At 40.3% G+C, this 27,546-nt stretch overlaps 1 protein-coding gene across 4 annotated transcripts in view; it reads right to left on the reverse strand.

Moving 5' to 3' along the window:
• c16h1orf159 (chromosome 16 C1orf159 homolog) overlaps positions 1–27,546 on the reverse strand; it is a 68,698-nt gene that overhangs the window by 15,238 nt on the left and 25,914 nt on the right. For 3 of the 4 annotated variants that reach the window (XM_072586215.1, XM_072586211.1, XM_072586213.1), the window contains 7 exons: positions 10,070–10,225; positions 9,785–9,874; positions 5,156–5,240; positions 4,184–4,285; positions 2,877–2,942; positions 2,636–2,770; positions 498–523 (listed from right to left, as the gene is read on the reverse strand). In XM_072586215.1, the coding sequence (XP_072442316.1) occupies positions 498–523; positions 2,636–2,770; positions 2,877–2,942; positions 4,184–4,285; positions 5,156–5,240; positions 9,785–9,874; positions 10,070–10,096 (531 nt within the window). In that variant the 5' untranslated portion in view covers positions 10,097–10,225. Of the gene's footprint in view, positions 1–497; positions 524–2,635; positions 2,771–2,876; positions 2,943–4,183; positions 4,286–5,155; positions 5,241–9,784; positions 9,875–10,069; positions 10,226–22,073; positions 22,217–27,546 lie in introns of those variants that run through there. The other variant, XM_072586212.1, reaches the window with a different exon arrangement.

Raw genomic sequence — 27,546 nt, forward strand, 5'->3', positions numbered from 1 at the left:
AATACTTTTATCTGAGGTGATACAACTGTTTCAGTTATCTTGAATGAGATGATTAACTGGTGTAAAAACAAAAGTGCTGGAGGAAGTCAGCAAGTTTGGCCGCATCTAGCGAGAAACAGATATAGGTTCCAAGGAAAGGTCGCTGGCTTTAAAATGTTAACTCAGCATCTGTAGAGGAAGAAACAATCAGATCTGCTGAGTTCTCCCAGCGCTTTGATTTTATTTCAGATGTCCGGTATCCAACATACTGATTTTAGTTGAGCAGTTACCTAGTCATTGTTTAGTAATCAAAATTGTGTGGGAGATACTTTGCTCCTTAGGTCCCTTTTAAAGTATCATTGTTACCAAAAACAACTAAGGAAAATAAAATAATGCTCTTAAAAACACAGATGAGGCATTTTCTTTCAAATGAATCAACTAGATCTGCATTTACATGGAGCCTGAAAATGTAAAACATCTCAGATGGTTTCATAATGAAACATTGCACTTTGACTTACCATTTCATTCGGCTGCAGTATAGAAGCTGAAAAAAAAACACAGTAAAGTGACTTTAGACAGCAGTAACACACATTTCAGACAGGTTGACACTACATTATGTCCACTCACCAATTCATGAAACAACTCCCTGGAGGCTAATTTTCAATGACAACATATAACTGTCCTAGCCAGAACCAATTAACAACACAGACAGGATGTGGAACTGGGATCCTTCTGGTTTGCAGCATTTAGCTGCTTTCTGGATAAGCTGAGTGATGTTTTGGGGTGTACTGCTGGGGGGCACACACTTACTGCACATGCAGTTGCAATAGCTGTGAATTTGCTGCATTCTACCAGAAACTTTTCAACAACTATTGCAAGAGAAACCAGAACAAATGAATCACAGCAATTGCAATCTGCTATATCCTACCCAAAAAGGATGGCAGAAGAAGGTACATTAGTAACTTTCAAAACCAAATTAGATAAAATACTTGAAGGGAAAGAGAGCGTGAGAGATCGAGATCGAGAGCGTGCGCGAGACAGATCGAGCGCGAGAGAGAGAGATCGAGATCGAGCAAGAGATCAAGCGAGATCGATATTAATTGGATAGCTCTACAAAAAAGATGTAGCACAGACATAAGGGCTAAATAGCCTTCTCTGCTGCACGATTCCTTATCATCTCAGCATCTGAAAATTCACCCATTGTTAAGCTGTTGGATACAGAGTTCCAAATGCTAATTTTAAAAAATGGTGACGGGGGAATTCACCTTTCCCTAGGGGTGCAAAGGGACACTGTTGGCATCACTTACCAATTTGTAAGTGGTAATACAAACTTCATTATTAATTCGCCACAAGTTAGCAAATTGGATGACTACAATTATTCAATTTTGTAGAATATTTCCCCTTTCTGGAAGCAGTTTTCTTTCTAAAACTGGAAACTGGAATAGGGAACATTTGAACAATATTGGTGAGGACTGGGGAGCCAGAAAATAGTGTTCGAGGGCAAGAAAGGTGAGATGGGAATAATTGAGCAATATTGTTTGAGCAACAGCACCACATCAAGTCTCTAGATCCATTACATAACAGGCCACATCACAAGTCAGATTATAAAATGGCACAGGCATCTTAATTTTAGCAATTTCAAGGGAAGGTTATTAAACCGTACAACTTTAAGACAAGCAGACATCAACTTCTAATGTCTGTAACAAATATGTAACAAACACTTGTCAGTTACAGTTGCCAAGGTGTTAAGAAAATAAAAGTTAAAATTATTAATTTTCTGTTTTCAAGCCAACATGTCCCAACAGTTTAATTTTCACAATAACTTTAATTTCTATATTGATGTCTTAAAGTGTGTTATGAATTATATATTTTGTACAATTTGCTCTAGACTTTAATATTCAGCCATTAACTCTGTATGCTCATGAAGTTGGCTATCTGGCAATAATTTGCATTGTTTTACCCCCTTCCTCCACAATGAGGAGTTCACATTATATAAAACAGCACCCAAGTGCACACAACATGGTTTTCACAATTTCTCATCTTGGTGAAAATACAATTAAGTTGTGAGAAAAATGAAAGCTTGCCTTAACAAATTGGGGAATATTGTTGCTTTAGCTTTTGACAAATTGCTTACAGACAGACAATTATTAGATTATCTGTTGCTTGATACACAATGAATGTTCAGAAATTCTATAAACAAGTTCTTCCTATAATTATCAAATTTGTCAACACTAAGCATGGCTTGGATTAACAAATCTTAATCTTGGTAATGGATTTGACCCAAAGGAGCATCATTAGCATGGAGTAAATTGGAGCAATGTGCTCATCTTGTGAAACAAGAAATCGCTTTGATCAAACCATTCTTATTTATAAACTTATAAAGCTAATATTACTTCAGCACTTGGATTTAAATGCTCCAATATTTGCTTGCCCATCAGTTTCAATCCATTAACAGTTCCCATGCCAGCTATTAAGCAGCAAATTTATGACATCAGGACAGAATCAGAAAGATACAGTCAGTAGTTAGTTGCGTAGTGAGGAAAGGATACCTAGAAGAAATGAATAATAAAGACCATACTTTAAACAGTACGCATATCCATCTAGAACCAAATGCTCAACAGCCATAAAATGAAACAATACAATATTAGGTCTTTACCTTTGTTTTGCTGGTAAAACAAATGTGGGAGTTTGTTGGATCGCTTGAGGTAAAAAAATGCAGCCACAGAAAGGATGAAGAATGAACTGATAAATAGTGTTCCAAGGCATAATGAGGCAGCTATTCCTGGCCCTCCTTTACAAAAAAAATAAAAATCACGATGATATATGGTAAATGATGTTACTTAAACAATGGTTAGAAGTTTCATGGCATCTCTGTGGTTTTCTATTTGTATTCTTACCAATTTTAAGGATGGTTGGGCCCACTGTGGTGCCATTTTCCACCTTCTCTTCACTACCAGAGAATGCTACAATAGGAAAACTAAATGGGCGTGAAATTCATACAATACTAAAGATATCCAAATAATGAATTCAAAGACATATTTGAACTTAGGAAGTTGCAGCATTTAATCTTTGTATTATTACCGTAACAGTTGAATTACTTCTCCATCCAATTTAAAAATGCAACCCAAAATTATAATCCAGCACTTAAAAGGGGGCGTTAGATAAGTAGAGAAAGGAGAAAGCAATTGAAATATCTGGTGATCGAGTTAGATGAAGTGGGGCATGAGGGTGAACAGTATAGACATCAGTATAAGCAAGTTGAGCTGAATGGTCTGCTTTTCTATCCTACAGAAGCTGTGAAATCTATTTAGATTAAAGAAGTACACATCTCTACACCATATTACAAAAATATGTTCAACCTAGTCTGATGAAACAGTTTGAACTCCAATATTCTCCCTGGAAACTTTGGGATAACTAGATTAGTGAAAAAAACCCACACTGAAGGCATGAACCAGTTTCCAGTAGGAAGTAATTTAAATGAGGAAACTTTACTGAGGTTCTCTGACAATAGGTTTGGGAACATTTAAAGTTCTTACTTACATTAAATGTTAATTGGGCCCAAAATCTTTTATTTGGGATAAAGGTAACTCAGCACTTTCAAATGACAAGGCTCATAATATATTGTATACAACAGCGACAATCTATTTGGTTGATGGTGTAAATTAATTCATAATGAATGTCAATTTTTAATGCTTTTAAATCACTTACATTGAATCCGGCTGGCTACAAACAGCAGAGAAAAAAAAAATTGGCAAGAGTAGTCACTGAAGTCAGAAACAAACTTCAGTTTTTGTCTCCTGTTTGCAGGACTTTAGCCTGTTGCTCCTCATTGGATAACAACTGAAACCCACTTATCTTTTTTTCCCCTCAAAAGAACTACATGTTAGTTTCCTTGATTACCAGCATAACTTGTAAAACTTGCCCAAACAGTCCAAGTAGTGGAGATTGGAAAATCAATTTTGACTTCTAATCAGATATATAGTTCTTACCCACTGTAGAGACTACACTTTTAGTTTAAGTGTTCAATGCATCTGTCTTCAGGAGACATCAGGTTGTGTGTAAGGTTGGATGTGGGCTTTAAAGGATACCTCCCACTAGAATTAGCTAGTGTTCAAACAAAATTATTAATGACTTAACAGTCTAGTCACGTTTTATGATATATTGCATTGTCAGATGAAAAAAAGGACAATGTTAGGTTACTCACAGATGATGCATTCAGTCCTGTTATTCAAGGAATCAATTAATGTTTCATTAATACACCTGATGCAGGTGGTACTTCCATTCTTAAACCAGTGTCTGTAACAGCCTGAAAATGGAAAGTGGGTGAATAAGAGACAAATGCTACTCAAACCTCCTGTAATTATTTTCAGCTAACTTGGAGTTCTTAAAATCAAGCTCAACTGAATTAGTGGAGTAACAGATTGGACTGCTCTCTTCTCCATCTGCCTTGCACTCCCAATCTACATGACCATGGACCAAAAGAGGTTGTCTCCAGATCCCTGCAAATTATGACACTAAAGCATGTAATCCATAGCCCCGAAGTGTTGGCAAAGTTTTGAGGGAAGCTAAATATTTACCTGACCCATAGACAGTGTGAAATGGTGGAAAAGGGTATTATTCTGGGAAGGATCTGCCTTTTTATATAATGTTAATTGGTTAGAAATCTATTTTTTTCCACCAAAAGGGCAGAATTGGCCAGGCAATTCTCTTTTACATTTATAAAATTTACAAGCCTAACACATCAGTTTAGGCAGACAACTTGCTGCTTAACAAGTGATTAATCCAAAAGGCTACCTCAAAATAAAATACTTGAATCATTATTTGAACTAAGCAATACAAGTACTAAAATGAAAATTCAATTTTATTATCTCTATTTTCTTAGCAACTGACAGTAAAAGTACACCAGTTAGCCATAAAAAAAAACTTGCATTCTTGTGTTCGAGTGAGAACACAAGTGGTAAGAAATGGAAAATACTCAAGTAATATAGTGATTCACGAGAGTGATACTCTTCTGGGTTAATGTCTTATCTAGGAACATTATAGACAAAGTGCTCAAAGTTGAGTGCTCCATTCTCCAGTACAGACGTTTGCTAACACCAAAACACATGGAATGAAAAGTTGACGTATGTTTATTTGGTTGGCCAATATTACCAATGGCGTTATGTTAAAAATGTACCTGAATAACATGAGCTGCTTTGTGGACAAAGGCCAGAATCATCGGAGAGATCTGCACAACATTCAGACAGAGCATTTAATGGAATCTAGAAAAGAAAACCAAAGCATCAGAAATTAGAGTAAAGACAAAGATCTGTATTTCTAAAGAGCTTTCCATATGCTTAGGTCATTCCAAAGTATTTCAGAACCAATTATGTACTTCTAAATCACTGCAATAATGTAGCAGTCAATTTGCACATAATAAGGTCCACAAAGTGTAACGGAATAAGTGACTATGTGTTTCAAGGGTAAATATTGGCCAGGCTAAAGTACATGACCCTGGGCATTCCTACTGGATTTGATCTTCAAGCTTCAAAACTTTGGAAAAGCAAATCAGAGCAGGACTTGTACACTTAATGGCAAGATCCTACAAGAGTGTTGCTGAACAAAGAGTGCAGGTTCATAACTCCTTGAAAGTAGAGTTGCAAGTAGATGGGATAGTGAAGGCAACATTTGGAATGCTGTCCTTTATTGGTCAGAGTGTTGAGTATCGAAGTTAGGAGGTCATATACAGGACATTGTTTAGGCCACTTTTGGAATATTGCATGCAATTCCAGTCTCCTTCCTATCAGGAGGACGTTGTGGAACTTGAAAGGGTTCAGAAAAGATTTACAAGGATGTTGCCACGTTTTGAGGATTTGAGCAATAGGGAAGATGCTGAAGAGGCGGAGGATGTTTTCCCTGAAGCTTTGGAAACTGAGAGGTGACCTTATAGAGGTTTATAAAATCATGAGGGGCATGGAGAGGGTAAAGAGACAAGGTCTTTTCCCTGGGGTGGGAGAGTCCAGAACAAGAGGGCATAGGTTCAGGGTGAGAGGGGATATATATAAAAGGGACTTAAAGGGCAACTTTTTCACGCAGAGGGTGGTACGTGTATGGAATGAGCCGCCAGGGGATGTGGTGGAGGCTGGTACAATTTACAGCATTTAAAAGGCATCTGGATGGGTATATGAATAGGAAAGGTTTAGAGTGATATGGGCCAAGTGCTGGCAAATGGGACTAGATTAGGTTATAATATCTAGTCGGCATGGACGGGTTGGACCGAAGGGTCTGTTTCTGTGCTGTATATTTCTGACTCTATGACTTTGTACAAGGTGACCTTTCCCAAAACCATAAATATTTAGAGAGAAACGCACTTAAATCAGCATTGGTTAGATCTAACGTTCTCAGCGAGACTGTACATATGCCTCCATTTTACTATGAAGTCAGAAAGAGAATGCATCTCTGTACAATAACAAATCACTACTAAGAATAGGAATGTAGCTTTTTTTAAACAAAGGGTATTTATTCAACTGATTTCAAGTATGCCCTCTTGTGGAAATCATTGACTTGTTGAAATAGGATTGAATTTTAACTGTCGTAACAAATACTCAACTTGGCAAAACGGCGATTTCAGGAGTTCAATCAGAAATGAGAATCTCAAAAGATAGAAGGCTTTTATCTACTGATTAAAAATACCTGCACACATGCCATAATTAATGGTACATTAATATACATTCAACTAGTGAAGTCAAGAAAGGCATGGATAAGCCTAGATGAAGTTTGCTTCTGTCAACCTAGGCACGCATATTGCATTATACATGAGCCTTAAAAGTATTTGAACCAAGAACACCGATCATAATATTGTGCACTCAGAGGTTGCAGCAAGTCAACCATTAGGATGTTAGCCTGACAATTTTGTCACTAGACCAAAACCTAACAAAGTCTTAATTCATATATTAGTTAGATTAGATTACTTACTGTGTGGAAACAGGCCCTTTGGCCCAACAAGTCCACACCGCCCCGCCAAAGCGCAATCCACCCATACCCCTACATCTACCCCTTACCTAACACTACGGGCAATTTAGCATAGCCAATTCACCTGACCTGCACATCTTTGGACTGTGGGAGGAAACCGGAGCACACGGAGGAAACCCACGCAGACACGGGGAAAATGTGCAAACTCCACACAGTCAGTCGCCTGAGGCGGGAATTGAACCCGGGTCTCTAGTGCTGTGAGGCAGCAGTGCTAACCACTGTGCCACCGTTCTTGAATCTATTTTAGCAAACAGAACTTCAGAACCATTACAGTAACAAACAAGTAATACATCACATGGAAAAAACAGTTTTATATTAGAAATTTCTGTATTGTCAACTCAAATACCAGAGATTGTTCATAAACAAAAAGGGACAATCCTACTCAGGTATTCATTTTTGAATGAGCTCTCAATGTATTGAAAGTATGCAATACATTTGTCATTCGGTAGGAGCTGAAAGACATCTGGGAGTGGAAACTGATTGGATATTAACAGACCCAGTCACTTGTGAAGGAGTAATCAATAAAGCCAATATTATTGTGAAATATATTTACTTATTATGTGCATAGTCACAGAGCCAAGTAATAGCCTTGACAGAGGTTAGGTGGGGTTCTTCAAGTCTGTCTTAAACTTAGTCAGTAGACACTCCTCAACAATGAGAGTCATTGTTTGGACTGCATAGAATGGAGGTCTTGTTAAACCCACTGATATTGGTTGGGTGAATTGTATTCCTAAATCATTAGAACAAAAAGGAGACGATGAAACATTAAACGATGCTGTCTAATTACAGCACACAAATGGCACCTTCAAATTTGGTAACCAAGATATGCAGAAAATATTCTAACATGGAAGCAATACACAGAAGAACAAAGGACACTATCCCTCAAGTTAAAAGCTTCAGCTAAGAAGGCAGGCCTAAGAAAGCTTTATAAAAAGTCGGTTAAGGGTTAAGTAGTTTATATATCATTACAAGGAGGATAAGTTCAAACTAGTGGGATTAAGAGTTAGTATTGTTGGTCAGAAGCTCATAATATAATAAATGACAGACATTTGGAATGGCCCTTCTGGTGTAAGATAGTACAGTAAAAGCCTATAAAAAAATATAACTGGCTGATGCAATGTAACAGGGTGGATGTTCCTTTTCAAATTATATAGGTCTAATACATTCACTCCACTACTTTTTGTCATTTACGTAAGTGATTGGAATGTGAACATAGGAGGCACAGCTAGTAAGATTGCAGATGACACCAAAATTAGAGGTTTAGTGGACAGTGAAGAAGGTTACCTCATAACAATGGGATTTTGATCAGATGGGTCAACGGGCTAAGGAGTGGCAGATGGAGATAAATTTACATAAATGTGAGGTGCTGCATTTTGAAAAAAAAAACAAATCAGAGCAGGTCTTACTCTTAATGCTGAAAATGCGCTGCAGGTCAGGCAGCATCCAAGGAGCAGGAGAATCGACGTTTCGGGCATGAGCCCTTCTTCAGGAAAGGATTCCTGAAGAAGGGCTCAAGACCGAAACGTCGATTCTCCTGCTCCTTGGATGCTGCCTGACCTGCTGCGCTTTTCCAGCAACACATTTTCAGCTCTGATCTCCAGCATCTGCAGTCCTCACTTTCTCCTTATACTCTTAATGGTAAGGTCCTGGGGAGTGTTGCTGAACAAAGAGATCTTGGAGTGTAGGTTCATAGTTCCTTGAAAGTGGAGTCACAGGTACATAGGACAGTGAAGGAGGAGTTTGGTACGCTTTCCTTTATTAGTCTGGACATTGGATATAGGAGTTGGGAAGTCATATTGCAGCTGAATAGGACATTGGTTAGACCACATTTGGAATATTGTGTGCAATTCTGGTCTCCTTCCTATTGGTAGGATGTTATGAAACTTGAAAGGTTCAGAAGAGATTTACAAGGATGTTGCCAGGGTTGGAGGGTTTGAGCTATAGGGAGAGGCTGAACAGGCTGGGACTGTTTTCCCTGGAAGCTGAGGGATGACATTATGGAGGTTTATAAAACCATGAGGGACATGTATAAGATAAACAAAGTATTTTCCAGGAGTTTGGAGAGTCCAGAACTAGAGGACATAAGTTCAGAGTGAGAGGGGAAAGACATAAAAGGAACCTAAGGGGCAATGTTTTCACACAGAGGATGGAGCATGTATGGAATGAGCTGCCAGAGCAAGTGGTGGAGGCTGGTACAATTACAACATTAAAAAAGCACTTGGATGGGTACATGAATAAGAAGGGTTTAGAGGGATATGGGCCAAGTGCTGGCAAAAGGGACTAGATTAGGTTAGGATATCTGGTTGGCATGGACAAGTTGGACCGAAGGGTCTGTTTCAGTGCTGTACATCTGGAGGACTCCATATGGTTAGTGATCATATACTATGGTCTTGCGGCAAATAACTCCTTTCAATGTGAAACTGGCTGAAAAGTGCACAAATTGCAGAAGCGAAATAATTGCATAACAACGTACTCACGACATTAAATGATACCTTCTGATTTCATGTTCCTTCCTTCTCGAATTAACGCTCTGTATAACTAATTTGAACTAAAGAATGAATTAGAGAGACGCTTGTTTGTTTACAGTCAAAAGGTTTTTTGTGTTATATAACCAGCATGGATTTATCAAGCTGTAAAATTCCACGTAAAGTTTTCAATCTAGTTTGCGTGAAGGGAAAATGTGATGTAGCAAACGTCATTTCAGGCACTTCCTGCAATTCAAGAAGCAGAATTAACCACCACACCTCGTCCTGAATAAATGCTGGATCACACAAAAAACAGAAGTGCAACGTACCAACGACTGTGGTGTTTCAGTGCAGACTTGAAGCACCAGTCCTGCCACAAATACAATGAACGGCACAGTCATGGCCAGTACAAGAAGTTTCTGTGAGAGTAAAAACAAAACTAAAATTAATTTGCCTGAAAAAAACATACAAAATGCAACTTCAGTACCAAGAGCTCAGCAGTTAGTTAAACATTGAAGTCAAGCTAAAGAAAGCAGTCCGTCAAAGTCACAACAATTGGTAAAGACATACAGGCAGACTTATTTACTGAACCTTTGAATAAAATAAAATCTTACTTCAGTGAAAGAATTAAGTTCAGGCATTCGGATTTTCACTCTATCACAGCAATTGAAAGCAGATTCCTCCTCATAATGGCAGCCTTGTTTGTTGCTAGGATACAAGGGGCCTTATCTGAATACAAGCACAGCCTTCTGATTTTATTCCACACCCACCTAAAATCAATTTTAACAATAACAGCCTGAGTCAAAGCTTTCATTGAAAATCATCCTTGCGAGTAGAATTAAGATAACTTTATTTCAAAAAGGAAAAAAAAGTCCTAATTTCTACTTCTCTTTTTTTTATTTTGCCAATTAGGAAATAAACAACTTAACAGGCATGCTGCAGCTAGTACCAGACAGAAACATGTTTAAACCTGGTAGCAGAATTTTTTTTTCAAGTCTCCAATAAATAAGACACCAATTGTTAAACTTCACTTGAGAATGTAACTTTTTAAAAACGTTTTGCGATTTACATATGAAAGAAGTCAAACTAACATGGTCATTGTAACAAATGACAGACTTGATAAACAATCAAGCTATTTTTCAATGTATAATTTCAGTTACATCATACTGTAAACTTTTGCTATAAATTCTGTGCCTGACAATCATGTACTCCACAACCACCTGATGAAGGAGCAGCGTTCCGAAAGCTAGTGCTTCCAATTAAACATGTTGGACTATAACCTGGTGTTGTGTGATTTTAACTTTGAACTCCAGTAAATAAAGAATTATTGAAGTGAAACAAAACTGTACAATAGCAAATATCCACAACTTTCTGACGCTCTGGAGTATCAGTATTGTCAGACACATCGTTTCTGATAGACTTTTATAACTCCAAGTAAGGTTATGTGGGAGATAGATTCAAAGTGCCATTTCCAATTTCAGTTTGGTTTACGTGGGATGGTCATTAAATATATTTAGACCTGTGGCTGTGAGAAGGACAAAGTGATGAGAATCTCCAAGCTTGCATACCTTTTGCAATTAGTTATAAATTACTTTGGACGATATTACCTTTGTTACACTTGGTAAGTGGCTTGGGGATTAGGAGGAGAAGGAACTGGCAATTTATCATTCAAAGCAAAAGAGTAACAATGTAAAGATAACTTAATGTGTGTGGAGACATCTTGTAAAATAACAATCACTGAACGACCATCCTAGTTCAAGCCTTTTTATCTTCCACCACTACAAAGGTAAACTAAGGCGATCATATTTTCCAGTTTAACTGAATCCAGGATCACACAACCTGACACATATCCATATAATTCAAAGCTGTTCTAATCTGGCTCCAGCTCATCAGTTCAGTTATCAGTGGCACCTTTTATTAGGAATTTTGATTCTGGAGCCATTTCCTCAACTTAAGTTTTGTAGGAAAGCTGCGCATGATCCACTAAACGTCTTGGGATTTATGGGGGCCAGGACGGTATTTGCACAATGGCCAAAGAGTATGTTATAGTGTCATAGAATCATACATCATGGGAACAGGTCCTTCAGTCAAACTCATCCATGCCAACCAAGTTTCCCTAACTAAACTCGTCCCACTAGCCTGAGTTCAGTCCATATCCCTCTAAAACTTTCCTATTCATGTACCTATCAAAATGTCTTTTAAATGTTGCCACTGTATCTGCATGTAACACTTCCTCCAGCAGTTCATTCCACATACAAACCACTCTCTGCATGAAAGAATTGCCCCTCGGTTCCCTTTTAAATCTTTCTCCTCTCACCTTAAAAATATGCCTCTAGTTTTGAATTCACTCACCTTAAGGATTTTATAAACCTTTATAAGGTCACTCCTCAACCTCCTACAGTCCAGTGAAAAAGGTCACAGCCTATTCAGCCTCTCCTTATAGCTCAAACCCTCCAGGCTCTGCATGGTAAATCTTTTCTGAACCCTCTCCAATTTAATAACATCCTTCCTGTACCAGGGCAACCATAACTGTACACAGTACTCCAAAAGTGGCCTCATCATCCTGTACAACCTAAACATGACATCTCAACTCCTCTACTCAATGGTCTGAGCAATAAAGACTAGGGTATTAAATGCATTCTTAACCATCTGTCTATCTGTGAAGCAACTTTCAAAGAACTATGTACCTGAACCTCTAGGTCTTTCTGTTTGACAGCTCCATCTAAGGCCTTACCATTAACTGTATAAGTCCTGTCCTCCTTTGTCTTACCAAAATGTAATACTTTGTATTCATCCAAATTAAACTCCATGTGCCACTCCTCAGCCCATTAGCCCAATTGATCAAGGTTTCTTTATAATCTGAGACAATCTTCTTCACTGTCAACTACACCACCAATTTTGGTGTCATCTGCAAGCTTACTAACCATGCCTCCTGAATTCTCATCTAAATAGTTTGCATAAATGACAAACAAAAGTGGACCCAACACGATCCCTGCAGAACACCACTAGTCACAGGTCTCCAGTCCTAAAAAACCCTCCACTATCACCCTTTGTCTCCTATCATCAAGCCAATATTTTTTCCAATTGGCATGTTCTCCCTGAATCCCATGTGAACTAATTTTATTAATCAGTCTACCATGCAAAACCATGAATTCAATGTGAACTAACTTCACTAATCAGTCTACCATGCAGAGTCTTGTCAAAGGCTTTACTAAAGTCCATGTAGACAACATTTACTGCTCTGACCTTATCAATCTTTTTGGTTATGTTCTTAAAAGACTCAATCAAGTTTGTGGGACACCATTTTCCAAGCACAAAGCCATGCTGACTATCCCGAATCAGTCTTTGCCTCTCTAATGGCATGTAAATCCTATCTCTCAAAATCTTCTCCAACAACTTACCAACTACTGATGTCAGACTCACCTGTCTATAGTTCCCAAGCTCCTCCTTACAGCCTTTCTTCACAACATAAGCAACGCTCCAATCCTCTGGCACCTCACTGGAGGATAAGCACCTCGCCAATGCCTTCCCTGCAGTTCCACTTCTCGTCTTTAAACAACCACCAAACCTTAAACAGATCGTGACTTATGGCTGTAAATGATATAAATGTGTCTCTGCTAGGGACCCTGGAATTCCTTCGCTAACTTCCCATAACATCCGAGGAAACACTTGATCAAGTCTTATAAATTTGTCCACCTTTATGTTTTTTAAGACCTCCCACACCTCCTTTTCTGTGGACTGTTTTCAAGACATCAACATTTATTTCCCTGAGTTCCGTAGCTTCTACGGCTTTCTCCACATTAAAAACTGATATAAAATATTTGTTTAGTATCTCTCCCACCTCCTGTGGTTCCACACATAAATGACCTTGTTGATCTTTAATGGGCCCTATTCTCTCCCTAGCTTCCTTTTGCTTTTAATGTACTTGTAGAATTTCTTTCCATTATCCTTAATCTTATTTGCCAAGGCTATCTCATATCCCCTTTTTGCCTTCCTGATTTCCCTCTTAAGAATGCCCCAAAATCTCTTATATTCTACATCTAATGATCATCTCTTGTAAGAGAACAGTCTCAACTTGAAGTAAGTATACATTTCTACTTTGGCAATGTGAACAATACCTTTTATACACACATACATATATATATATACACACTCTATCACGTGCACTTACACCCATATGCACACACTCACATGAACACTCAATCAATGCACACATATAAGCTTGTAGGGTAAATTAGTTTTTACAGAATTACTAATTTTATTTTGCTCAAAAATTGCATGAATCCATGTAAAACCTGTAAAACTATACAGAGGATTTGTCAGTCTGATATAGCATTGGGTCACAGACAGACTTCACACCTATTGTTTAAAAACTGTGCAATCTTGAAAAAGTATTTGAAAAACATTTATGGGATTTACATATCAAAGAACAGAAACTAACATGTCCCATTATAAAAGATGGAAGTTTTAATCTAAGATTACTTACTGTATCATGTCTCCATGACACTGGACTCCTTTGGCTATAAATTCTGTGAGCATGATCTTAATCTCCACAACCACCTAATGAAGGAGCGGCGCTCCGAAAGCTAGTGCTTCCAAATAAACCTATTGTTTAAAAATGTGTTGCTGGAAAAGCGCAGCAGGTCAGGCAGCATCAAAGGAGAAGGAGAGTCGACGTTTCGGGCATAAGCCCTTCTTCAGGAATGAGGAGGGTGTGCCAAACAGGCTAAGATAAAAGGTAGGGAGGAGGGACTTGGGGGAGGGGTGTTGGGAATGCGATAGGTGGAAGGAGGTTAAGGTGAGGGTGATAGGCCGGAGAGGGGTTGGGGGCAGAGAGGTCGGGAAGAAGATTGCAGGTCAAGAAGGCGGTGCTGAGTCTGAGGGCTGGGACTGAAAAAAGGTGGGTGGAGGGGAAAAGAGGAAGCTGGAGAAATCCGCATTCATCCCCTGTGGCTGGAGGGTTCCTCGGCGGAAGATGAGTGGCTCTTCCTCCAGGCATCGTGTTGCCATGGACTGGTGATGGAGGAGGCCAAGGACCTGCATGTCCTTGGTGGAGTGGAAGGGGGAGTTAAAGTGTTCAGCCACGGGGCGGTTGGGTTGGTTGGTGCGGGTGTCCCAGAGGTGTTCTCTGAAACGTTCGGCAAGTAGGCAGCCTCTCTCCCCGATGTATAGTAGGCCACATCGGGTGCAGCGGATGCAGTAAATGATGTGTGTGGAGGTGCAGGTGAATTTTTGATGAATATTGAAGGATCCCTTGGGGCCTTGGAGGGAAGTGAGGGGGGAGGTGTGGGCGCAAAACTTGCAAAACTTGCGCCCACACCTCCCCCCTCACTTCCCTCCAAGGCCCCAAGGAATCTTTCAATATCCATCAAAAATTCACCTGCACCTCCACACACATCATTTACTGTATCCGCTGCACCCGATGTGGCCTCCTATACATCGGGGAGAGAGGCTGTCTACTTGTGGAACGTTTCAGAGAACACCTCTGGGACACCGGCACCAACCAACCCAACCGCCCTGTGGCTGAACACTTTAACTCCCCCTCCCACTCCGCCAAGGACATGCAGGTCCTTGGCCTCCTCCGTCGCCAGACCATGGCAACACGATGCCTGGAGGAAGAGCGCCTCATCTTTCGCCTAGGAACCCTCCAGCCATAGGGGATGAATGTGGATTTCTCCAGCTTCCTCATTTCCCCCCCCCCCACCTTTTCTCAGTCCCAGCCCTCAGACTTAGCACCGTCTCCTGGACCTTCTTCTTCCCGACCTCTCCGCCCCCAACCCCTCCCCAGCCTATCACCCTCAACTTAACCTCCTTCCACCTATCGCATTCCCAACGCCCCTCCCCCAAGTCCCTCCTCCCTACCTTTTATCTTAGCCTGCTTGGCACACCCTCCTCATTCCTGATGAAGGGCTTATGCCTGAAACGTCGATTCTCCTTCTCCTTTGATGCTGCCTGACCTGCTGCGCTTTTCCAGCAACACATTTTTAAACTCTGATCTCCAGCATCTGCAGTCCTCACTTTCTCCTAGTCGAAATAAACCTATTGGACTATAACCTGGTGTTGTGTGGTTTTTAACTTCGTCCAACCCCAGCACCACCAAGTCTTTCAGATACCAATCTTCTTGTACAACATCCTATAGTAAAACACATTATCAGTGGTTGAAATATTTCCTCTCATTATTTGGAACCTGTCTTACCCATTTCAAACAACAATGTAGTTTGGAGTCAGTGCTTTCTAATTTGAACCCATGAGCCATTAATGGTTAACGTTTTCATTCAAGGCCAAGTTTTGTGAACCTTAGACTCTTGACATACAGTACTACATTTGGGCATTGCCCCCAGACTCACCTGATGTTAAACTCACTTTGAAGCTCTGCTTTAAGATTTAGTGTAGTCAATTTCCTACAGCATGTAAGGAGTCAAGAGCAAGTGAAATTACCCAATAAGACTTTGATTTGATACTTTCTATAACTACATTGCGAAACTAACAGCAATTTCAGGAAGTTAAAGTTGTGTCAGTTAGATTAGATTAGATTAGATTAGATTCCCTACAGTGTGGAAACAGGCCCTTCGGCCCAACAAGTCCACACCGACCCTCCGAAGAGTTACCCACCCCTCTCTGACTAATGCTCCTAACAACGATGGACAATTTATTATGGCCAATTCACCTGACCTGCATATCTTTGGAAATGTCATTTGGATTTCTCTGCATGACAAATTGGGGGATGTAAAATGACAGTACTGCTACAGGTAAGCAGGTATAATCATAGGATGACCAGTGTTGGTCAGCAGTTCGTAATACAAAAATGGAAATAGGAAATTATTTTTCGGAAACAGTTGATCCAAGAAGTGTGAAGGAACCATGACAACCAGAAGCAAGGCAGGAGGTTCTGCAATGTAATATTTTTATGAATTTTAATTATGTCACCCACTAATCTGAAGTAAAATGTACCAGTACCTCCTTTCAAAGGGGCACTAACTTCATTAAAAAATGCTTGGTAAACCTTCATTGTCAGAGATGGAAGAAGACAAGATGTATGTCATTTTTTGAAGGTCAACATAACTAGCTGGGGTAATGACACATTTTATTGTTTATGTTTATGACACATTAGGTGTGTCTGTAAAATAAATGTTGAAACATTTACTATAGAGGCTCTACAAAGTTCATTATCCTTTAAATACAAAAAACAAATAAGCATTTGTTATTTGTAGTTGGTCCTGTAGTTGATCACCTGGCAATCATGCAGCCTACTTTAGATACTGCCAAGCTTCAAGTGCTGCAGAAACTGCACTGTGCAGACAAGTAGACACTATACCACTGAAATTCTGACCTGTGCCTAGTACAGAAATTATGTTAATTTCACAGAATGCCCAGTATTTCAGCTGTTGTGTTAGCACTACATTTAAGCGGCTAGTCCAGTTAGGTTTCTAGCCAAGAGTGACTATCTAGTCACAGTCATATTCAGACAGATGTACAGCACGGAAACAGACCCTTCGGTCCAATTCATCCATACCGTCCAGGTATCCCAAACCAATTTAGTCCCACCTGCTAGCACCTGGTCCATATCCCTCCAAACCCTTCCTATTCATATACCCATCCAGATGCCTTTTTAAATGCTGCAATTGTACCAGCCACCACTACATCCTCTGGCAGCTCATTCCATACACATACCACCCTCAGCGTGAAAAGGTAACTCTTTAGGTCTCTTTTATATCTTCCCCCCCCTCACCATAAACCTATGCCCTCTAATTCTGGACTCCCCCCACCCAGGGAAAAGGTTTTGTCTATTTATCCTATCCATGCCCTTTATGATTTTATAAACCTCTATAAGGTCAACCCTCAACCTCCGATGACTCCAGGGAAAACAGCCCTAGCCTACTCAAACTCTCCCTATAACTCAAACCTTGGCAACATCCTTGAAAATCTCTTCTGAACCCTTTCAAGTTTCACAACATCCTTCTGATTGGAAGGAGACCAGAATTGCATGCAATATTCCAAAAGTGGCCTAACCAATATCCTGTACTGTTGCTACATGACCTCCCAACTCCTGTACTTAATACTCTGACCGATAAAGGAAAGCATACCAAATGCCTTCTTCACTATCCCATCTACCTGTGACTCTACTTTCAAAGAGCTATGAACCTGGACTCCAAGGACTCTTTGTTCAGCAACACTGCCTTGAACCTTACCATTAAGTGCACCAGTCCTTCTAAGATTTGCTTTCCCAAAATGCAGCACCTTGCATTTATCTAAATTAAACTCCATTTGCCACTCCTCAGCCCATTGGCCCATCTGACAAGATCCCTTTGCAACCTTCTTCTGTGTCCACAACATCTCCAATTTTGGTGTCATCTGCAAACTTACTAACTATACCTCTTATGCTCACATCCAAATCATTTATAAAAATGATGAAAAGTAGTGGACCCAGCACCGATCCTTGTGGCACTCCAGTGGTCACAGGCCTCCAGTCTGAAAAATAACACTCCTCCCCCACCACCCTCTGTCTTCTACCTTTGAGCCAGTTCTGTATCCAAATGGCTAGTTCTCCTTGTATTCCATGAGATCTAGCCTTGCTAACCAGTCTCCCATGGGGAACTTTGTTGAATGCCTTACTGAAGTTTATATAGATCACATCTGCTGCTCTGCCATTATCAATCCCCTTTGTTATTTCTTCAGAAAACTCAATCAAGTTTGTGAGACATGATTTCCTATGCACAAAGCCATGTTGACTATCCCTAGTCAGTCCTTGCCTTTCCAAATATATGTACACCCTGTCCCTCAGGATTCCCTCCAACTACTGCCCATCACCGACGTCAAGCTTACTGGTCTATAACTCCCTGGCTTGTCCTTATTGCCTTTCTTATATAGTGGCACCACATTAGCCAACCTCCAATCTTCCGACACCTCATCTGATCTATCAGTGATATGAATATCTCAGCAAGGGGCCAAGCAATCACTTCCCTAGTTTCCCACAGAGTTCTAGGGTACACCTGATCAGGTCCTGGAGATTTATCCACTTTTATGTGTTTCAAGGCATCCAGCACTTCCTCCTTTGTAATATATGTGTGTGTGTGTGTGTGTGTGTGTGTGTGTGTGTGTGTGTGTGTGGTGCAGTGGGGTCACCTGTCGTGTGACATGAACCCAAGGTCCCTGTTGAGGCCATTCCCATGGAAACCAAACTTTGCTATCAGCGTCTGCTCAGCCACTCTGTGTTGTTGCTTGTCCCGAAGTCCACCTTGAAGGTCACCCAAAGGTCTGAGGCCAAATGTCCTGGACCACTGAAGTGTTCCCCGACTGAGTACAACTCCAATCATCGATTGCCAGTTCCAACATGCCACAGAAAGAAACTGTAATGATCTCCTCAGGAGACAGACAGAGGCTGCAACAAACAGGGTACCCTTTGTTGCCCAGTACTTCCCAGGAGCTGAATGACTACACCAAGTTCTTCACAGCCTGCTATATATTATCGATGAGGATAAGTACTTCTCCTAGGCCTTCTGTGCAGCTCTATTTCTCACCTTTAAACAACCACCAAACTTTAGACAAATCACATGGTGTGCAGGGTGTTTTAGCTAGGTGGATAAAGAACTGGTTGGGCAACAGGAGACAGAGAGCAGTAGTTGAAGGGAGTTTGTCGAAATGGAGAAAGATGATCAGTGATGTTTCACAGGGATCAGTGCTGGGCCCACTTTTGTTTGTGATATACATAAATGATCTGGAAGAGGGTATTGTTGGTCTGATCAGTAAATGTGCAGATGATATGAAAATGACAGAAAGCATAGGGGGCTGTCAAAGAATACAGGAAAATAAAGATAGACTGGAGAGTTGAGCAGGGAAGTAGCAGATGGAGTTCAATCCAGGCAAAATGTGAGGTGATGCATTTTGGCAAGTCTAATTCTTGAGCGAACTATACTGTAATATGTGTGTGTAGGTAAACGGAAGAAACTTGGGAAAAATTGATGAGCAGAGAGATCTGGGAGTTCAGATCCATTGTACCCTGAAGGTGGTTGCACAGGTGGATAGAGTGGTCAAGAAGGCGTATGGAATACTTGCCTTCATTGGATGGGGTATTGAGTATAAGAGCTGGCAGGTCATATTAAAAATGTACAAGACTTTGGTTCGGCCGTATTTAGAATACTGTGTACAATTCTGGTTGCCACATTATCAAAAAGATGTGGACGTGTTGGACAGGGTGCAGAGAAGATTTACGAGGATGTTGCCTGCTATGTAAGGTGCTAGCTATGAAGAGAGGTTGCGTAGGTTAGGATTATTTTCATTAGAAAAAATTAGATTGAGAGGGGACCTGATTGAGGTCTAAAAATCATGGAGGGTACAGACAGGATGGATAGAGAGAAGCTCTTTCCCAGATGAGGGATTCAATAACGAGAGGTCACGCGTTCAAGGTGAGAGGTGAAAAGTTTAAGGATGATACACCGGAAAGTACTTCACACAGAGGTTGGTAGGTGCCTGGAACGTGTTGCTAACAGAGGTAGTAGAGACAGGCATGGTAGATTCATTCAATGTGCGTCTGGACAGATGTATGAGTAGGTGTGGAGCAGAGGGATACAGATCTTTAGGAATTGGTCAATAGGCTTAGACAGTGGATGGATAGAGAGAAGGGCCTGTTACTGGGCTGTAAATTTTCTTTGTTCTTTGTTCTAGATCATGATTCGTAGCAAGCTGGCCAGCCTTCAGGACAACACCATACAACCCTGTCACACCAGCTGCTGCAAGTCATGTCAGAGTATCGACTCAGGTAACACCATTATATGTGGGGAAACCTCCCGCCAAATACGCGATGAGTACTCGTGTACCTTGGCCAACCTGGTCAATTTCACACACTCACAGGCAAGAATGCCCTGAGGAATGGTACATTGGCGAGACCGAGCAGATGCTACGACAATGGATGAATGGACACTGTGCAACAATCACCACGCAGGAGTGTTCCCTCCCAGTCGGGGAACACTTCAGCGGTCCAGGACATTTGGCCTTGGACCTTCGGGTGACCATCCTCCAAGGCGGACTTTGGAACAGGCAACAAAGCAGAGTGGCTGAGCAGAAGCTGATAGCAAAGTTTGGTACCCATGGGAATGGTCTCAACCAGGACCTTGGGTTCATGTCACACTACAGGTGACCTCACTGCATGATACACTCTCTGACACACATACACACATACACGCACAAATGCATACACACGCAGACCCTTCCTCATACACAAGCTCTCTCCTATGCACACACATACACCCCCCCCACACTCACACCGACACACGCACCCTCTCACACATACCTCATCACACACACACACACAGTTAACCAAGCTTACACACACACCCGATCACGTGCACTCACATCCACACACACACGCGCTCAGTTACTTTGTTGCCCATGCATGTGCACACATATAAGCCTATGGGGTGGATTTGTTCTTGTAGAATTACATTTTATTTTGCTGATGAATCCATGTAAAGCTCTGTACTGTAGCGGATTTGTCAGTCTGACATAGCATTGGGACACAGACAGACTTCACACCTATTATTTAAAAACCTGAGCTACCTTTAAAATGTAATTTAAAAGAATGGGATTTACATATCAAAGCACAGAAACCAGCATATCCCATTATAAAATATGAAAGTTTTAATCTAAGATTCTTTACTGTATAGCATCTCCATGACACTGGACTCCTTTGGCTATAAATTCTGTGAGCATGATCTCAACCTCTACAACTAACTGATAAAGGAGTGGCACTCTGAAAGCTAGTGCTTCCAAATAAATCTGTTGGACTATAATATGGTGTTGTGTGATTTTTAACTTTATTATTGACGATAGTTGGCCTAAGACACTGCCCTGAAGAACATCTGCAACGATGTCCTGAGCTGAGAGAATTGATTTATGGCGAGGCTTGTTTTGAGGATAAGCCCTCTTCTGGATTTCACTGCTTACACCTGATCCTCTATCCTAACACCAAAAAAAACCTGCATTTTTAAAATGTAAAGACAAACTAATTAAGGGCTTTTTTTCTCTGAAATTACCACAGAGGCCAAAGACTTAAAATGGTTACTGATCCTCAGAACCGTTTGTGAGCAGTTTTTCATGGGGAGTGTCTGAACAATGGGTTCAAAGGACAGGCTAGGTTAAACATGGCTTTTTTTTAAAAAGCAAAATCCCACAACCTTATTCCACGTTCAAAGCTAATGGTAAGCCATGACAATAGTAAACATATATCAGTAAGTGCTAAGCTCAGATTAGTTCCACTTTTGTCAAATTATTTTTCTTTAAGTACACATAAAGGAAAGTATGAACAAATGCTCATTATGGATATAATAGATTTTGCCTCACAGCTGAGTGCATTTTTTAACCACCCAAAGCTACAGCTACTTAACTAAAATATAATTGCACATCCACCAATGCTTTACATGAAGTTCAACATACTTTGTCATAAATAAATGCAACTAACCTATTGAATATTAAATATCTCATTCCAAATTAGTCTTTAACTGTGATTATAATTCAATTGCAGTTGGAGTAACCTTTTACACTCAACTTAGTATTTTCCATTTGACCACTTCACATACAAATTACAACATAGAAAGCAGTAGAATTCTTTAAAAATATAATTACACATAATAAAGAGTCATAAAGGTTCTTATCTGTAAATTTTCCTTTTCTTCGATTTGCTATTATTTGCTTTTCTTCGCTGTTAAATTCTTTATCTTTTTCCTTCATCTGTAATTTCCATTGGCAGCGTCTCTCATGCACTCTCAGTCCTTTTCAGCTCAATCAATTGGCTTTCCATTCTCTTTGTTCTACACTCTTGGGAATTTTCATGTTAAATCAGATTATCTTTTACATTAATTCTTCTCTGCTCCTTTGTTCCCTCCAATGACATTTTCTCTTCATTGCAGTTGTTAAAAAGTTCTTCAAAATTAAGTATATTGCTAAAACTAAATAATTTCCAGCAACATTTCATCATTGCAAACAAAGGTTAAAAGGGTTTATTGAAAAGTCTAATGCAAATATTTCTATTGAATTTGTCACAGTACCAGCCTAATTTTTTTTAAACATAGGAGCAAGAATAGGCCACTCAGCCCTTCAAGCCTGTTCCATTATTCAATTAGATCTTGGCTAAACTTGAATGACCACTGATTCATTGTTTCCTTAATACCCATTTTCAGCAAAAATCTATCAATCTCAGTTTTGACATTTGCAGTTGATCCCCAACTTTTTAGGTGGAGGGAGTTCCACATTCCTACTATCCTGTGAATAATGTGTTGTATGAAAGCATTCCTGAATTGTCGAGTTAAAGAGTTTTGCCCCTATTTTCTGTACTGTCCCAGGTTAGACCACTTTATACACTCTATTCTCCTAGGAATGTAAACTTAGTCTATTCAGTCTTGCCCTATAACATAATCAATCATTCTTGATGATGAAATTCAACTTATTCTAATCTCAACATTGATATAAAATAATATTGCAATATTTTATGTGAACATACATAGGGAAAACAAAGAAAGAGAGCAGGAAATAAAAAAAGGGCCTTTCTTTGGAGTTTAAAACTCCCAGATTACAATTTTGTTATCCAATACACTCCTAATCCTGCAGCAATAGTCTTAATTCAAAATGTAGGAACAAATTACTGCAGATGCTGCAATCTTTACTAAAAACAACAAATGCTGGCGATCACCACAGGTCAGACAGCATTGGAGAAAACAAACGCAGACTGGGTGACCGCTTTGCAGAACACCTCTGGTCTGTGCGCAAGCAGCACTCTGACCTTCCTGTAGCTGGTCATTTTACCAGAGTGTCCGACTCGCATGCCCACATGCCTGTCCTTGGTATGCTGCAGTGTTCTAGTGAATCACAGCTGGAGAAACAGCATCTCATCTTCAGACTAGGTACCTATCAGCCTTCTGGACTTAATATTGAGCTAATATTGAGCTCAACACCTTTAAATTGTGAACCAATTCCCATTTCTTCCCTTTCTTTTAGTTTGTTATCATGTCCTATTCCACTTACTGTCCTTTGAAATCTGGCACGAGACACACCATTCTTCTGCCATTTTCACAATCTAATAGCTTAATCTGAACTATCAACATCTTTTCTCCACCAGCACCCTATACCCACTAACATCCCCTCCCCCAAACTATCGTGCAAATACTGTCCCAATCACTTCTGCTATGATGAAGTAATCTAGACTCGAAACGTTAGCTTCTTCTCTCTCCATGGATACCGTCTAATCTGTTGTGATCTCCAGCATTTGTCGGTTTCAATATTAATTCAAACTTTAGATCAGATGTCTATCTAGTTACTCATGATTTGGAGCTGCCTGTGTTGGACTGGGGTGTACAAAGTTAAAAATCATACACCAGGTTATAGTCCAACAGGTTTAATTGGAAGCACACTAGCTTTCAGAGCATCAGGTACCACCTGATGAAGGAGCGTTGCTCCAAAAGCTAGTGTGCTTCCAGTTAAACCTGTTGGACTATAACCTGGTGTTATGTGATTTTTAACTATCTAGTTACTGATCATGTCTGAGATGTTACTTAGTGCTTTCAATTTGTGGAAAAGACTGCCACCTAGTGCAGGGTTTAATTGAAAAGGAAGTAGAGGTCCTGTTTTGATTTACCAGAAATTAAAAGTATAAAATAGCAGAAGGGAGAAAGCTAGTTTCTGTCCTCTTGTATTATGTTGTTTCGAATTACAAGATGAATTTTTGTCATTCCTATCTTTGTTGCCAGTTCCATCATGATGTACTGATAACCAAAACTGTGTACATGACTTAGGTCATGGCTTATTTTAGCTAGCATTATTCAATATCTTTGCTCAGAGTATTTGTCTGAAAATTAGCACGAGATTGTAAACCATTTTTTCTTAGGAGAGAGAGGGAAGAAAAAAGGGTGGAATTTTCCCAGCCTCTGAATGACTTGGACAACAATGAGAAAGTTTGGAAAACACAGTGGGAATGGGAAAATAAGATTGTAGTGTCAAGATAAAAAATTGAATTTTGTGTTTATGGTTTCAACACCTAGGTGAGAATCTCACTAGTGAGTGATGAGGGGCCTATTTGCAATGCATTCACATTTCATTACTATCTAATTGTTCCTCATTTATATGTAGATTGCTATTTTCCAAAGTATTGGAGAGAAACTAAACTGTGACAAGACCTGAATGAAAGAGTGGGTATCTAGTGGCTGCAGCGCACTTACGTTCTCTCCACGTATCTATCTTAGCCAGCATTCCCCATCATTTCAGGGCCCACTCCATGGGCAGCTTCACAAGCACTAGCCTAACTACATCATCATGGCACATCCCTGACTCACTTATAATAGAAATCACTACTTCAATACTCACTTGGTGCTTACCAACACCTTTCAGTGCAATGCTGCTACTATGTAGATGAACACATTAACCAAATGGTCAGGTCTCAAGGTCTCAGTGGGAGAAAGTGAGGACTGCAGATGCTGGAGATCAGAGTCGAGAGTGTGGTGCTGGAAAAAGCATGAGCAGCTCAGGCAGCATCTAAGGAGCAGGAGAATCGACGTTTCGGGCATAAGCCCTTCATCAGGTGTATACCTGAAACGTCAATTCTCCTCGAATGCTGTTTGACCTGCTGTGCTTTTCCAGCACCACACGCTTGACTCGAAGTCTCAGTCTCAGGTGTAGTTCTCAGTCAAGTCAAGGGAGACTGTTGGTAATCAGTTGGTAGAATTAGAGTCAGTTATGATTATCATCTGTTATCAGTCCACAAGTTTGGACATGTACAACCGTTCTGAGGATTAGCAGTAGGTCAGTTGGAGAGCTGCGCTGATATTGATCAGCAGTCTGATCAGGAATTGGTTGGCACCATTGTTTCAAGTTGGCCAGGGGAGAGAGCTACAGTCAACTCTGGGCATTATTCAGTAAACATTAGGGGTATTATCAAGGACCACTTCTGTGGTAGGGAAGTTAGGGAAGTCAATTGTGGGGATTGGAGTCAGCATGCTAAGTTGCAGAGGGAACAAAACAATTATGAAGGGGGGAATCACACTATAAAGGGATGGAAGATGATAAAAAATGGGAGGAAATGAGTACTTGAGGAAGGAGGCATATTTCATTGACAGCCACCATCACCCTGGTAGGGTGTTGGAGGGGCAGGGGAGCAGAAACAGACCAGCAAGTTTAGCATAATTAAGCTATAGCCTGGGGCTCAGGGGGTAATATGAGCTGATAAATACTTAAATAAAACTGTTGAATGCAAATCTGGGGAGGTTCAAATCTGATAGGATTGTCAGGAAGAGCAAAAGCAGAAAAGAACATGAAGATTGCACATAGTGGGGTTGGGGGGGGGGAAATGCTATCATCTGGATTTAAAGATTGATCCTGTGATACACTCTGTGAAGCATTATCGTTATCACCTTCCATCTCATCCAAATCACAAGTGTATGTGGAAATGAAGCATGACTGTTACCACATCCAGAGTGGCCAAAGTTAATGGGCTTTCTCTAAGGGAGCAGGGTTCATTTGTGAATGATATGAGGCTCTTCAAGGGGTAATTTCATTAATTAGGTACTTGCATAACACAAAGACATTTGTTATCACAGAATTCTGGATGTGTACCTCCTGCAATGACATGACTATGTTGACTGAAAATCCCAGCCACAAGCAATTTTAACCATGTGATTCATTGTGACAAAGTATTTCTCATCATGGCTGTGAAATACAAGTAATTTCAGGTGAGCTGTAAAGTTTCCCATATGATCCAAAAATCATGAACACATTCCAAGGTCTCAGCCTACACAAAATTCAGGAACCTAATACCTAAGATTATAAAACTTCAACCATACTATCTTATATGCAGAGCTACCTCTCTTGGGTAATGTGGACGGGTAGCTTGGGGGAGTAGGTCTCTCTTATCCTAGCAGGCTTACAATCTGCTATTGTATATATGCAACTGGCTTATGCAGACACATCTAAATTAGGTATACCATGGTAGGTCCATGTAAAGGCATCCCATAACCGTACTTGTCAGAATGTCCTCTAATGGTTAAATGTTCAGTTCTCTGTGACTATTGACTGATCACATTACTGAGGAGCTGCTTCATTTCTGATATTCTTCCCATAGGCTTATTGGAACCATCATCTAGACCTGTTGCCAACTCTGTGTTTGTGGCACTACACAGACATTGATGAGGAATACATGTTTCTGGAAGACCAGTACCAGCATCAACTTCGAGCTGATATGGAACAGTTATCTATCACTGGGTGTCCAGCTACTTATGCTGTGGAGAAAGTGCGAGAGACACAACAATTATTCAGTTTTGATGGAATATCCTCCATTTGAGAAAGAGGCAGTGGTGCTGTCAGGTGAGGATAAAACTCTGCTGCAGCATTCCAGGGCAACATTATCTCTATAGAGGTAGCAGCAGTATTAAAATGAGGACGTTAATGAGTAGGAACATCTTCACCATCCTACAGTGCAGTATGTTGGCTGCAGCAACTCTTACAGGAATGTTTTTGGCAACCACTTTCAATGGAACTAAGTTGGGATGAATCGTTTACAGGTTGTAAATGAATTGATATTTTTAATTTCAAAAATATACTTCAGTCATTAAAAAACCTTTATATACATATATAGCCATTAGACCAGTTCAACTCTGTACAGTCTTTGCATATTGAGAACAAACAAAAACCCAAGACATTTTTTACTTATACAAGACTATATTTACATGCATTTAAATGGGTCTGATAACTGAACAGACTCCCACTTAACTTTGGCAGAAAGATGGCAGTCTTTCCCAGCTCTGCCTTGACGGCAGCTGCCCCAAGCTTTTAATACGTCCCTCAGCTTGTAGTTCTGGATCTTGGGAAATGTCAGACTGCAACACTCATTCAAGGTCAATTCCTCGCACTGGAAGACCAATAAGTTTCAGGCAGAGCAAAGATCATCTTTTACCAAGTTGATGGTCTTCCAGGCACAGTCAATGTTTGTCTTGGTGTGGGTCCTGGGGAACAGACCGTAGACCACAGAGTCCTGCATCACTGCATCTCTCTCCAGACTTCATTTGCAAAGGCACATTCCAGAAGGTGACAGTCTCTACCCACCCCACAACAGCTA

Source organism: Chiloscyllium punctatum, chromosome 16 (genome assembly GCF_047496795.1).
Source record: "Chiloscyllium punctatum isolate Juve2018m chromosome 16, sChiPun1.3, whole genome shotgun sequence".
NCBI classification, from domain to species: Eukaryota; Metazoa; Chordata; class Chondrichthyes; order Orectolobiformes; family Hemiscylliidae; genus Chiloscyllium; species Chiloscyllium punctatum.